Genomic DNA, 11,508 nt, shown 5'->3' on the forward strand with positions numbered 1-11,508 from the left:
TCACATCAATCAACCTGGCGAGGGCCCCGCCACTTCAGTTTCTGTCAGGCAAATAGAGCGCCGTGAGGCATGTTCACGAGTAATTTTTTTTGAAACTTGACTTTTCTCAACTGATCTTCTTGCCGTCATATTTCCCTTTTCTTGTTACAATCTTGGACATTCCTCATATATACAACATATCTCTTATAATGTACTTAGTGTATGTCTAATAATTTCTTGGTGTACGAGGGTGACGTCTTAAACTCGAGCATGGATTGGACAAGTTGAACCATCACGTGACAGCACGGCGAACTTCAGCGTAGACGCAAATGCCGTTTTGCATGATCTTCCACTCTAAAATGAGTGCAGGAGGGATACGACGATGGCCTATCCATGTCGAAAATACGTGGTGTGCACGGGTTATGCCGGGAGGAATGGGAGGGCCAAAAAAAAAACTAAAAAAAAACATATCAAATGAACAAAAGCTGAGGGTGATCATTTCGGAACCTAAAAGTGATTGATTAGTGCGGTAGATGCCAGAGAGAGAGACCAAAAGTAAATAAAATAAAAACATAAGAATGCGGAAAACTTATCAAATGATCATTGACATGAGGAAGACATACTGCAGCTGTTTTTGATGTGTGTATCAAAACAACGAAAGGTAAGTACATCAATGGAGATGACACCTGTCTGGCTAATAATAAACTCACGGGAAACATATTTGATGGGAGAACCCTGCAGAAATATATTTATAGAAGAGGGGAAACATGTTTGATGGGAGAACCCTGCGGAAATATATATATAGAAGAGGTAGAACCAGGAACCACGCGGAATTACATTTGATTGCTGTAATTGTATGGATCAAACAAATTCTGGGCGGAAATGCCCATTTTTCCCCCAGTTTCCCCCATGGAATGGAACCCAGACTTTTGGAAATACTGGGTGGAACCAGTGTCTGTGAAATAGGCAAAATGGGATTAATGCACCACATTTTGGTCAATTCTTACAGCCTGGGCTGGGCAAGTATCGGACATATCAAAACCTGATCATACGTTGTGACATACAAAACATTCAACACATATACTTTGATGCCAGGAATGAAGGATCGACATTCAAGAGAGCCCGTCGTCAGAATTACACACAGTCGGCCAACAAGAACCTAGTTACACGAAGAAGGGAGCGATGTGTGCGTGGTATGTGGTATTCTGAGAAGAAGACAGGGAGCAATGTGAGCGTTGTATGTGGTATTCAGGACAGAATCTGGCACGCGATAAGAGGTACTTACTGCCAAACAGTCCTACTTCATCCTCGCCTTCCGATACCATTGGATTAGCGTCAATTCTGCATGATGCCGGTGTTTGCGACAGAGTGAGGGATCGATGAATGTGTCCGAGTCATTCATTGAGCAGATGCGGCGATCAATGTCAAGTCTTGAACGTCGAATGACCTGCAGTAGTAGGGCGGTCGATCTAACGGCTTGACAAATAGAAATGGGAATGAGGGATGAGGGCGCAAATTCCTCGCAGGTTGGTTTCTCAAGCGTTTTAGATGAAGCATCAAGAACAAAGGGTAACAAGACTGACCTCTCTGATTGACTAGAGCTAAATGAGATGCCCGATATGTGTTGACCCCGTCCGGACAGTGGTGACCACCAAGAATGAGCGATATCGGCACATGCCTACTGAAAGTTGTTACAAGCCGGTTCATGATGCCTGTCACGCTGCCTCACGAGTCTTCGCCATCATCCCAAATGCCTCAGAACAGTAGATGTCAAAGACCACTGGTGCAGTGAGTCCTCTCGCTATTCCCATTGACGGAAATGAATCAAAAGATCTAGCTCCCTTGGTCACAAGGAAGCTGTCAGTGGTAGTCCATAGGTGGTCACTGGAGTGGAGTTTTACATACCATAGATACCCCCAGGCGACAGTCATACCCATGTCTGTTGAATTGAGGCTGACGAGGTCGTCGTCGTCAATCGCTGGGAGGTGGCTGGTGGCAACCTTGCAAAAGTCTATTTTTGGCGTGACAGAGCGTGGGAAGTGGCGTGATCACCCCCTCTGAGGTCAATTACCACCAGTCAAAGAATTGGCCTCTGAGGCCACCTAGCGCTTGAGAAGTGCCAGGCCTAAGGTGAAATAACCTGCAATATACTCCAGGAAATCACCTAAGCCTGGCAATGAAAAAACCAGTGAAATGAAAAGTTACTCATCATTCGCTGCTTGCCTGATGATGTCAAAACTATGTACACGTATAATGATGTATCAAAGCCAAATCAAAGCTGTGGTTAAGATAAACAAGGAGGGAATGCAGAGAGAATGGGATGGAGTGGACAGTGGTGCGAACCATGTTTTCTCTTGAGGCTGTGTGGCTGTGCATTATGATTATCTCAAAAGAGTTTCGGTGATGTCCGAAATGTCGGGAGAGCAATTGAGCTAGCATGCTGTGGTTGTTTATCTTTCCCTTGACTAGCGCACAGGATGCACACTCATGAAGAAAGGCCGTCATACAGCAAAGACAGGAGTGCATCTAGGTCAGCTTTCTCTGAAGATGGCCGAGGAGGAATTGAGCCAGTGAGTGCCATTGGAATCCGCGTCAGCCACCAATATGTCATTCTCTGAAATAGACACCACATCTGAGAGCTGGGGTTCGTTACGGTGCGGCTTTCTCTTGTCCAGTCGCATGTGCATCATTGATCTCAAGCCACACACGCAGTGTACTACCGGTTATACACCAAAGGCGGTCCACTTGAATCAATCAACCCCATCTATGCCAACGACCGCTTCGTTGGTTGCATTTTGTCCACATCAGTGAGGCCACCTCACACCGTTGCATCTCTAAAGAGGTATCTATGCAAAATTGAAGACCTAACTACTGAGAATTGTTCTCTGTATCAGTCACTCACAGAAAACACAGCTTTGGAGGATTCTACTCGTCTCTCCCTGTTAGAGGAGACCCCTTGTGACCTCAATATTTACGCTCTTTACCAGTCTTTATCCCAAGCCACCACTTTTTTACTATATAAACCCAAACTCTATTTCTCCTCACCTCAGTCATCATCACTTTGTGTCTGACTCTGAGTTCCATATGACTACAGGTTATGGGCCCCGTTGCACTTTAATAACAGGAACTACAGACACCACTTGCTACTTGCTTTACTATCCCACTTGCGACTCGTAAAGCCTATACTTTCGCACCCCACACACTCCCACAAAAATGTCGTCGACTGCCAACCCAGCTATCTTTTCGGAGACGGAGAAATTCAATGGTAGAAACTTTGCTACCTTCGAAACTCTCATTACCGTTGCAGCCAGCAGCTGAGGCATTCTAGGCTACCTAAAAGGGACTATACTGAATCCAGCTTCCCCCCAAAACACCACTGATTTACACTACACCCCCGTTGCGCCAAACATCCCACTTCCCGACGATCCCACTCCCTGGTACTCCAGTACCCCATCCGGCGCGGAATGGGCAATGCGCGACGCATGGCTGTGCGCACTACTCCTTTACAACACTAAAAATGCCATTGGGCTAGGCCTTAAGCTCGATGGCACCATGGCAGAAGCGTGGACCTCACTCACCTCCCAATATAAAATCTCATCTGACCTCGCTGTTGTCACCACTCAGCGCGATCTCCGCAACACTGTCTTCTCCGAGGGCAACGATTTCCCTACCCACATTTCCAACCTCTGCACAAAATGGGTAACAGCGAACAATGCTGGAGCAAAGATCACCGATGCGGATTTCCGCATGATCATCCTATCCTTGCTCCCACCCTCCTGGGACAGTGTTGTTGGGATGCTATACGAGGCAAAGTCATCTGCGGACGTTATTAGCTGTTTAATGATCCACTGGAGTCGCACAGACCGCTCTAAGTCTGTGGTAAACCCAGCTACCGTCGTAACGGCCCTACAGACAGATGCAAGACGACCTCGCAGCCAACTTCAGTGTGCAAACAGAAATTGTGGACGCCGAGGACATACCATAGACAACTGTTACTGGCGTGGTGGGGGGAAAGAAGGCCAATTCCCCCCAGGTTTCAGACAACGAGGGGGAGCGCAACCCCGAAACACGAACCCATCTACAAATAACTCGTCAGTAACAGCAGCCTTCACCAACACCTTGCCCTCCTCTGAGATAACCCTCGCCCTCGTCTCCAACCTAAACGGTAATTACCCCATCACGAATTCCGACCAAAACGTACCCACCTACGCAGACTCTGCGGCAAATAAGCATTGTTTTGTCAACCGCTCGGATTTTACCACCTACCATGCACTATCCAAACCCGACGAAGGCCAGCCAGCAAATAAAGGGGGACAATTCCGCATCATCGGACATGGCCCAGTCACTAAAACCATCGTATCTGGCCCTCTAAAAATGACGATAACTTTTAAGAACACAGTCCACACACCTGATCTGATCGCCAACCTCATCTCCATCGGGAAACTCGATGAGGTGAACTGCTGGGCACTTTTTGGAGGCGGAGGCATAACTTTCTATGACCTCCATGATGGGCAGAAACAGACGTTAATGAAGGGTATTGGGAGCAATGGGATGTACTTACTCTCCGTTGGGCCTCAAACTACTGGCATGCATGCCCTCGTCGCCCATTCCCTCTCGAAGCCCACCAATCTCGAGGTGTGGCACAGACGTTTTGGACATGCGGGTACACGCTCGATCCTTGATATGGCCAAAAGGGGACTAGTTGACGGGCTCGACATTGTGGGAAGTGTCGAACTCAAGGGAAAGTGCAAAGACTGCATATATGGGAAACAGACGACGTGCCCGTATGACGGAGTGGTTGAACCTGAGACTGAGGTCTTGGAGTGGGTATACATTGACTTGTGGGGGCCTGCTTGTGTCCGATCTGTTGGGGGAGCAGAGTACATGATGGCTTTCAACGATGGGGGATCATCTTACCATGTAGGGTACTTCCTAAATTCAAAATCCGCGGACACCACCCTCACTGCGTTCATGGAGTTCCACGTTAAGTCAGAACGGGAGACTGGGAAGAAGCTTATTTGGGTGAGGGTCGATATGGGGAGCGAGTTCTTCAATGAAAAATGGAGGGAGTACACGGCGAAGCACGGTATCACAGTGGAATTTAGCGCACCCTATGCCCATGGTCAGAACGGGGTGGCAGAACGTGGGATGCGCACTGTCATCGAAAGAACCCGTTGTCTTCTCACCGACTCCGGCTTATCTCCATCTCTATGGGCTGATGCCGCATCCTTCACCATCTACACTGACAACTTGATCCCCTCTGCTCGTCACCCTGGGCGCATACCTGCTGAAAAGTGGACCAACAAACATCAAGACGTATCTCATTTATGGCCTTTTGGATGCACAGCATATGCCAAGATCCCGGAGGAGATAGGTGTGTCGAAGCTCTTGCCCCGATCAATCAAATACGTACTGATAGGGTACTTCGGGCGCGGGACCTATAAATTATGGGATCAGGCATCAGGCACAATGATCAAAAGTCGTGATGTCATCTTCAAAGAAGGCAAAGGCCATTGCACTATCTCCTACAATGATATGCCTGCTCTCGTTGACGTCAACAACGAGGACGACGATGAAACCCCCCAGGATACCAACAATGGCCCACCTGGGATTGTCACCCCACCAAAACCACTCGCACCACGCCCTCGCACCACTGATCCACCTTTACACCCTGCGCCCAGTTTCGTCGTACCCACGACCCCCGATACACCCAGTGGAGATACACCCACAATGGAGCCATCAGCTGCCCCTCGACGCTCTGTGCGTCTCGCCATGCTCGGAACTGGTGCGCCCACACCAGACACGACCACTTTGCTGACCACACTCCCTAACTCCCAGGTCCCACGAAATTACTGGGAGGCAATGACGCGCCCCGAGTTGTGGAAGCCTGCTATGGAGACCGAATGGTCCATCTTGGGGGAGAGGGGCGTGTTTGAGCTCGTAGACATGCCACCTGATGCGCATGTCATAGACTCAATGTGGGTCTACGTGAACAAGTACAATGCTGACGGTGACATTATCAAGCGCAAGGCTCGTCTGGTTGCAAAGGGCTACACCCAAATCCCAGGCCTGGATTACAACCAGACTTACGCCTCCGTTGTACGCCTGGAATCCTTCCGCATGGTCGCCGTCATCGCCGCTGCCCTTGACTTACACCTCTGGCAGGCCGACATCGTCGCCGCATACCTCTACAGCACCAACACATTCACAACTTACATGCAGCAACCCCCTGGTTTTGTCACCCAGGGGGAGGAGAACAAGGTCTTGCAGGTTGTCAAAACTCTATATGGTATGATGCAAGGCGGCCACGACTTCCAGCGCGAAATGACGAGTGCATACAAGTCCCTGGGCTACTATAAAGACCCATGCGTCCATTCCCGCCTAATCAAGGATGAACACACTATCACCAGCACGTACACCGACGATATATTTGGAGCGTCCTCAACGAAGGAAGGGGCGGAGAGGGCAAAGAAAGAAGTTGAGGCATGTTTCGAGATTAAAGATGTGGGGGATCAGGGATACATTCTGGGGATTTGAGTGGAGAAGGACAAGGAAACAGGTGTGATCTCCTTATCCCAAGAGGCTTACCTTCGGCGTATTTTAGAACGCTTCGGGATGCTACACTGCAACACCAAATCCACCCCACTGCCCTCAGGAACCATGTTATCCGAGTCCGACTGCCCCAAAACTGACGAAGACCACCATTACATGAACGACAAACCATATCGAGAGGCCCTTGGATCGTGCATGTGGGCGCAGGTCGCCACACGCCCCGACATCGCATATGCATTCAGCATCCTCGCACGCTTCCAGGCAAACCCTGGACCAGTGCATTGGAGGGCAATGCTCCACCTCCTCGCCTACATCAAAGGGACGATCAGCTATAAAATCACATACAACAGAGGAGGGGGCCTCGATCCCATCGGTTTCGTCAATGCGGATTACGCAGGGGACGTCGACACGCGCAGATCTACCTCAGGATACGTGTTCACTATGGCCGGGGGAGCTGTATCCTGGAGCGCCAAATGCCAAGCAACTGTCACGCTATCAACTACGGAGGCAGAGTACATGGCGCTCACGCGCGCCGCTCAACAAGCACTGTGGATGTACTCCTTCATGTCCGAGGTCGGACTCATGCGCAAGTTCCCCACTATGCTCCACAGCGACAACACTGCCTCTATCGCCCTCACCCTCAATACCAAGGGTCACGCACGCGCAAAACACATCGATATTCGACACCACTACATTAGAGAACCCGTAGCAGAAGGAGAGATTGGTCTCGTCCAAATCCCATCCAAGGAAAACCTCGCCAACATCTTTACAAAGCCACTTCCCCGCATTACTCATCAAAAGCTCATCCGAGCACTCAAATTGGACGTCTAGAGGTCCCTCGTCGTCTGGGGGAGTGTTAGAGGAGACCCCTCGTGACCTCAATATTTACGCTCTTTACCAGTCTTTATCCCAAGCCACCGCTTTTTTACTATATAAACCCAAACTCTATTTCTCCTCACCTCAGTCGTCATCACTTTGTGTCTGACTCTGAGTTCCATACATCTACACTCCCTCCAAGGCACACCTGGGCCAGGTTCATCCATTGATGATCCGATAGCGCTAGCGTCCAGTAATGAGAGACAATCGGCAGTGGAGAGTTCAGCAGCTTCAAAAGACCTACTTGAACAGGATTTCGAGCAATGATATGGTATGGTGCAGTCTTTACATCTTACTTAGGAGAAACTAACCTTACACGCTGCAAGTGTACTACCACATTTACGACGAGCAAGGTGAAACCGTGTCAAAAACATCCTTCGACCAGAACACTCCTTCTTTGGGTCGCGTCAACACTCTCGCTATTCCACCACCTCACACTCTGGCTTCATTGAAGAACCACCTTATCAAATCCGAAAATATCTTGGCCCCCAATGTTCAGATCTTCCAGGATGAGGACACAAGTCTCCCTTAAATGACACAGATGTCATCGCTCTTGTTTCTAATTCTTTTCTGGGGTGTACGGAGGATCAGCCGATAGCGGTAACGTACGAAGTGCAGGGTGCAGGGGTTGCAAACAATGGTAAGTAAGGATTGTCTGAAATGCTAGAGTGCCGTCGTTCTCAAGTCTTTTAATGAGTTCTAGTTAATAATGAGAACCCGAACGACAGAGAGGCGCAACTCCAGTCTGTTTTAAATCAAACAAGAGAAGAGCTACGAAAAGCCAAAGAGGAAATAGAAAGACTGAAACAGACACACGTGCGCGAGCTAGATGAAGCGCGAGGATCATCATCTCAACCCCAACCTCATTCTTTGGTGGTGAGTAAACTAAAACATAAATTGCCCTGACTCAAACGACAACGGAGTCGCAGATGGGGAAACTTCAAACGATGAGAAAACTTAGAGCAACGCAGGATTGGAGTGAGTGCCAACATTGTCCACTAAATGGAATCTTGCACCTGCTGTCGCTGACTTCTGAATGACATATAGATCTAGGGGACTGCGATAAAAGGTGGCACTCGATGAAACTGGGGGATATCTTTCACACAAATGGTGTTGAGAGGAAGGAGGAATGGAGAAACAACGGGGCTGGCAAAATCTATAGTATGCATGCGTATTCGTGGATTTGGTATATGAGTTCCAGAACACTGATATCACCTTTAATTCAAGAATTTGATTGCTATCTGGCGACGAACTCTGCTGGAAGAGTAGCTTGTAAGTGCCCCCTCATCATCGTCGTCACAAATAAGTTGCTGAAAAACTCTGTCTTTTCCAGTTGCTGTTAAAGGTAATCTCCGTCCCCTACCTTTTGGATCTTTGTCTAATTTAGATCTTTTAGTTTATACGAGTTTTTGCTGAGCATAACGATGCTGCGAACTTGTATAATCATGGAGAAACATTGACTCTAACTCATGAGCTCCACGCCCTTCAATACTGGTTGGGTGAAACGGTTCCATTACTATTTATGAAAGTAAGTGCATACGATGTGTACACCACAACTACGATCCCATGCAAGTTGCACGACAGCTTCGAAATTGAATGCTTGCCACTTCAACAACTCAGCGTTCAATATCACATCATCGCAATTTGTCCAAAATTTGTCAACATTATCAATGTCATGACAAAAAAAGGACTCCTTCAACTTCATGTATCAAAGACGTGATTTAGATAAAAAAGGAGGGAATGCGGAGAGAGGATGGAGTGGTGCTCCAACTGTGTGGCTGTGTGTAATTGCCTCAAAAGGGTTTCGGTGATGTCCGAAATGTCGGGAGCTTGTGCGGTCGTGCCTTATTATTTGCAGCATGAGAAACACGATGGCTGTTTCATTGATCTTTCCCTTGACAAGCCCACAGGATGAACACTAACGAAGAAAGGCCGTTATACAGCAAAGACGGGAGTTCATCTAGGTCAGCCTTCTCTGAAGATGGCCGAGGAGGAATTGAGCCAGTGAGTGCCATTGGAGTGCCATCCGCGTCGGGCAATATCTCGTTTTCTGAATGATTGAATAGACACCACAACTGAGAGCTGGGGTTCGTTTTGGTGCGACTTTCTCTTATCCAGTCGCACGCGCATAATTGATCTCAAGCCACAAGTGCAGTATACTACCGACTATACACCAAAGGCGGTCCACTTGAATCGATCAACCCCATCTATTCCAACGACCGCTTCATCAGCCGCATTTTGTCCACATCAGTGAGACCACCTCACACTGTTGCATCATTCAAGAGGTATCTATGCAAAATTGAAGACCTAGCTCCCGAAAACTGTACTCTGTATCAGTCACTCACGGAAAACACAGCTTTGGAGGATTCTACTCGTCTCTCCCTCCGAGGCACACCTGGGCCAGGTTCATCTGTTGATGATCCGATAGCGCTAGCGTCCAGTAATGAGAGACAATCGGCGGTGGAGAGTTCAGCAGCTTCAAAAGACCTACTTGAACAGGATTTCGAGCAACGATATGGTATGGTGCAGTCTTTACATCTTACTTAGGAGAAACTAACCTTACACGCTGCAAGTGTACTACCACATTTACGACGAGCAGGGTGAAACCGTGTCAAAAACATCCTTCGACCAGAACACTCCTTCTTTGGGTCGCGTCAACACTCTCGCTATTCCACCACCTCACACTCTGGCTTCATTGAAGAACCACCTTATCAAATCCGAAAATATCTTGGCCCCCAATGTTCAGATCTTCCAGGATGAGGACAGCGAGTCTCCCTTATATGACACAGATGTCATCGCTCTTGTTTCTAATTCTTTTCTGGGGTGTACGGAGGATCAGCCGATAGCGGTAACGTACGAAGTGCAGGGTGCAGGGGTTGCAAACAATGGTAAGTAAGGATTGTCTGAAATGCTAGAGTGCCGTCGTTCTCAAGTCTTTTAATGAGTTCTAGTTAATAATGAGAACCCGAACGACAGAGAGGCGCAACTCCAGTCTGTTTTAAATCAAACAAGAGAAGAGCTACGAAAAGCCAAAGAGGAAATAGAAAGACTGAAACAGACACACATGCGCGAGCTAGATGAAGCGCGAGGATCATCATCATCTCAACCCCAACCTCGGCCTCTAGGGGTGAGTAAACTAGAACATAAATTGCCCTGACTCAAACGACAACGGGGTCACAGACGGGGAAACTTCAAACGATGAGAAAACTTAGAGCAAAGAAGGATTGGAGTAAGTGACAACATTGTTCATTAAATGGAATTTTTGCACCTGCTGTCGCTAACTTCTGAATGACATATAGATCTAGGGGACTGCGATAAAAGGTGGCACTCGATGAAACTGGGGGATATCTTTCACACAAATGGTGTTGAGAGGAAGGAGGAATGGAGAAACAACGGGGCTGGCAAAATCTATAGTATGGCGTATTCGTGGATTTGGTATATGAGTTCCAGAACACTGATATCGCCTTTAATTCAAGAATTTGATTGCTATCTGGCGACGAACTCTGCTGGAAGAGTAGCTTGTAAGTGCCCCCTCATCGTCGTCGTCACAAATAAGTTACTCTGTCTTTTCCAGTTGCCGTTGCAGGTATGCTCCGTCTCCTACCTTCTGGGTCTTTGTCTAATTTATATCTCTTAGTTTATACGGCCTTTTGCTGATGCATAACGGCGCTGCGAACTTGTGTACTCAGGGAGAATCGTTGACTCTTTTTCCCGATTTCCACATCCTTCTGGTTGGGCGAAATAGTTCCATTATGTATTTATATACATAAGTACGATATATAAAACTTCACAATTTGCAGGACAGCTAGGAAGATGGAATGCTTGCCACTTCAACAACTCAGTGCGATCTCATATGTGTATCATAGTGACTAACGTTCAGACCCACAAATCAGATCATAATTCCCAGTTTACAAAAAATAGGCATAGAAAAAACTCGTTCAATTTCGTGTATACAAGTCGTGATTAGTTTGAGTGAGTTACATGAACAATGTAGGAATGATGAGAATGGGATGGAAGTGGGGATGTTGAATCACTCAGTTTGGTGAATGCTGCTCTCCTTCTCGTCAGGGCCTCTGGATACAAAATCATTTCCGGGATATC

At 47.8% G+C, this 11,508-nt stretch overlaps 2 protein-coding genes across 2 annotated transcripts; one reads left to right on the forward strand and one right to left on the reverse strand.

The window, feature by feature from the left end:
* Nucleotides 1-271: 271 nt before the first annotated feature.
* On the reverse strand, nt 272-1,916 carry LACBIDRAFT_335493 (uncharacterized protein; the record flags this gene model as incomplete). The annotated part of the gene is made up of 9 exons (XM_001890354.1): nt 272-434; nt 603-607; nt 690-714; nt 817-917; nt 987-1,021; nt 1,122-1,184; nt 1,265-1,291; nt 1,563-1,657; nt 1,885-1,916. The coding sequence occupies 9 exons, from the start codon at nt 1,914-1,916 to the stop codon at nt 272-274; spliced, it is 546 nt and encodes a 181-aa protein (XP_001890389.1).
* A 6,438-nt stretch (nt 1,917-8,354) lies between these two features.
* On the forward strand, nt 8,355-11,152 carry LACBIDRAFT_335496 (uncharacterized protein; the record flags this gene model as incomplete). The annotated part of the gene is made up of 15 exons (XM_001890338.1): nt 8,355-8,385; nt 8,455-8,568; nt 8,635-8,679; nt 8,741-8,752; nt 8,814-8,935; nt 9,096-9,187; nt 9,318-9,411; nt 9,474-9,504; nt 9,551-9,925; nt 9,981-10,295; nt 10,359-10,534; nt 10,588-10,636; nt 10,707-10,928; nt 10,982-10,993; nt 11,097-11,152. 15 exons carry the CDS (start codon nt 8,355-8,357, stop codon nt 11,150-11,152), a joined length of 1,746 nt encoding a protein of 581 aa, XP_001890373.1.
* Nucleotides 11,153-11,508: the final 356 nt, after the last annotated feature.

Source organism: Laccaria bicolor, genomic scaffold, assembly GCF_000143565.1.
Source record: "Laccaria bicolor S238N-H82 LACBIscaffold_90 genomic scaffold, whole genome shotgun sequence".
NCBI lineage: Eukaryota > Fungi > Basidiomycota > Agaricomycetes > Agaricales > Hydnangiaceae > Laccaria > Laccaria bicolor.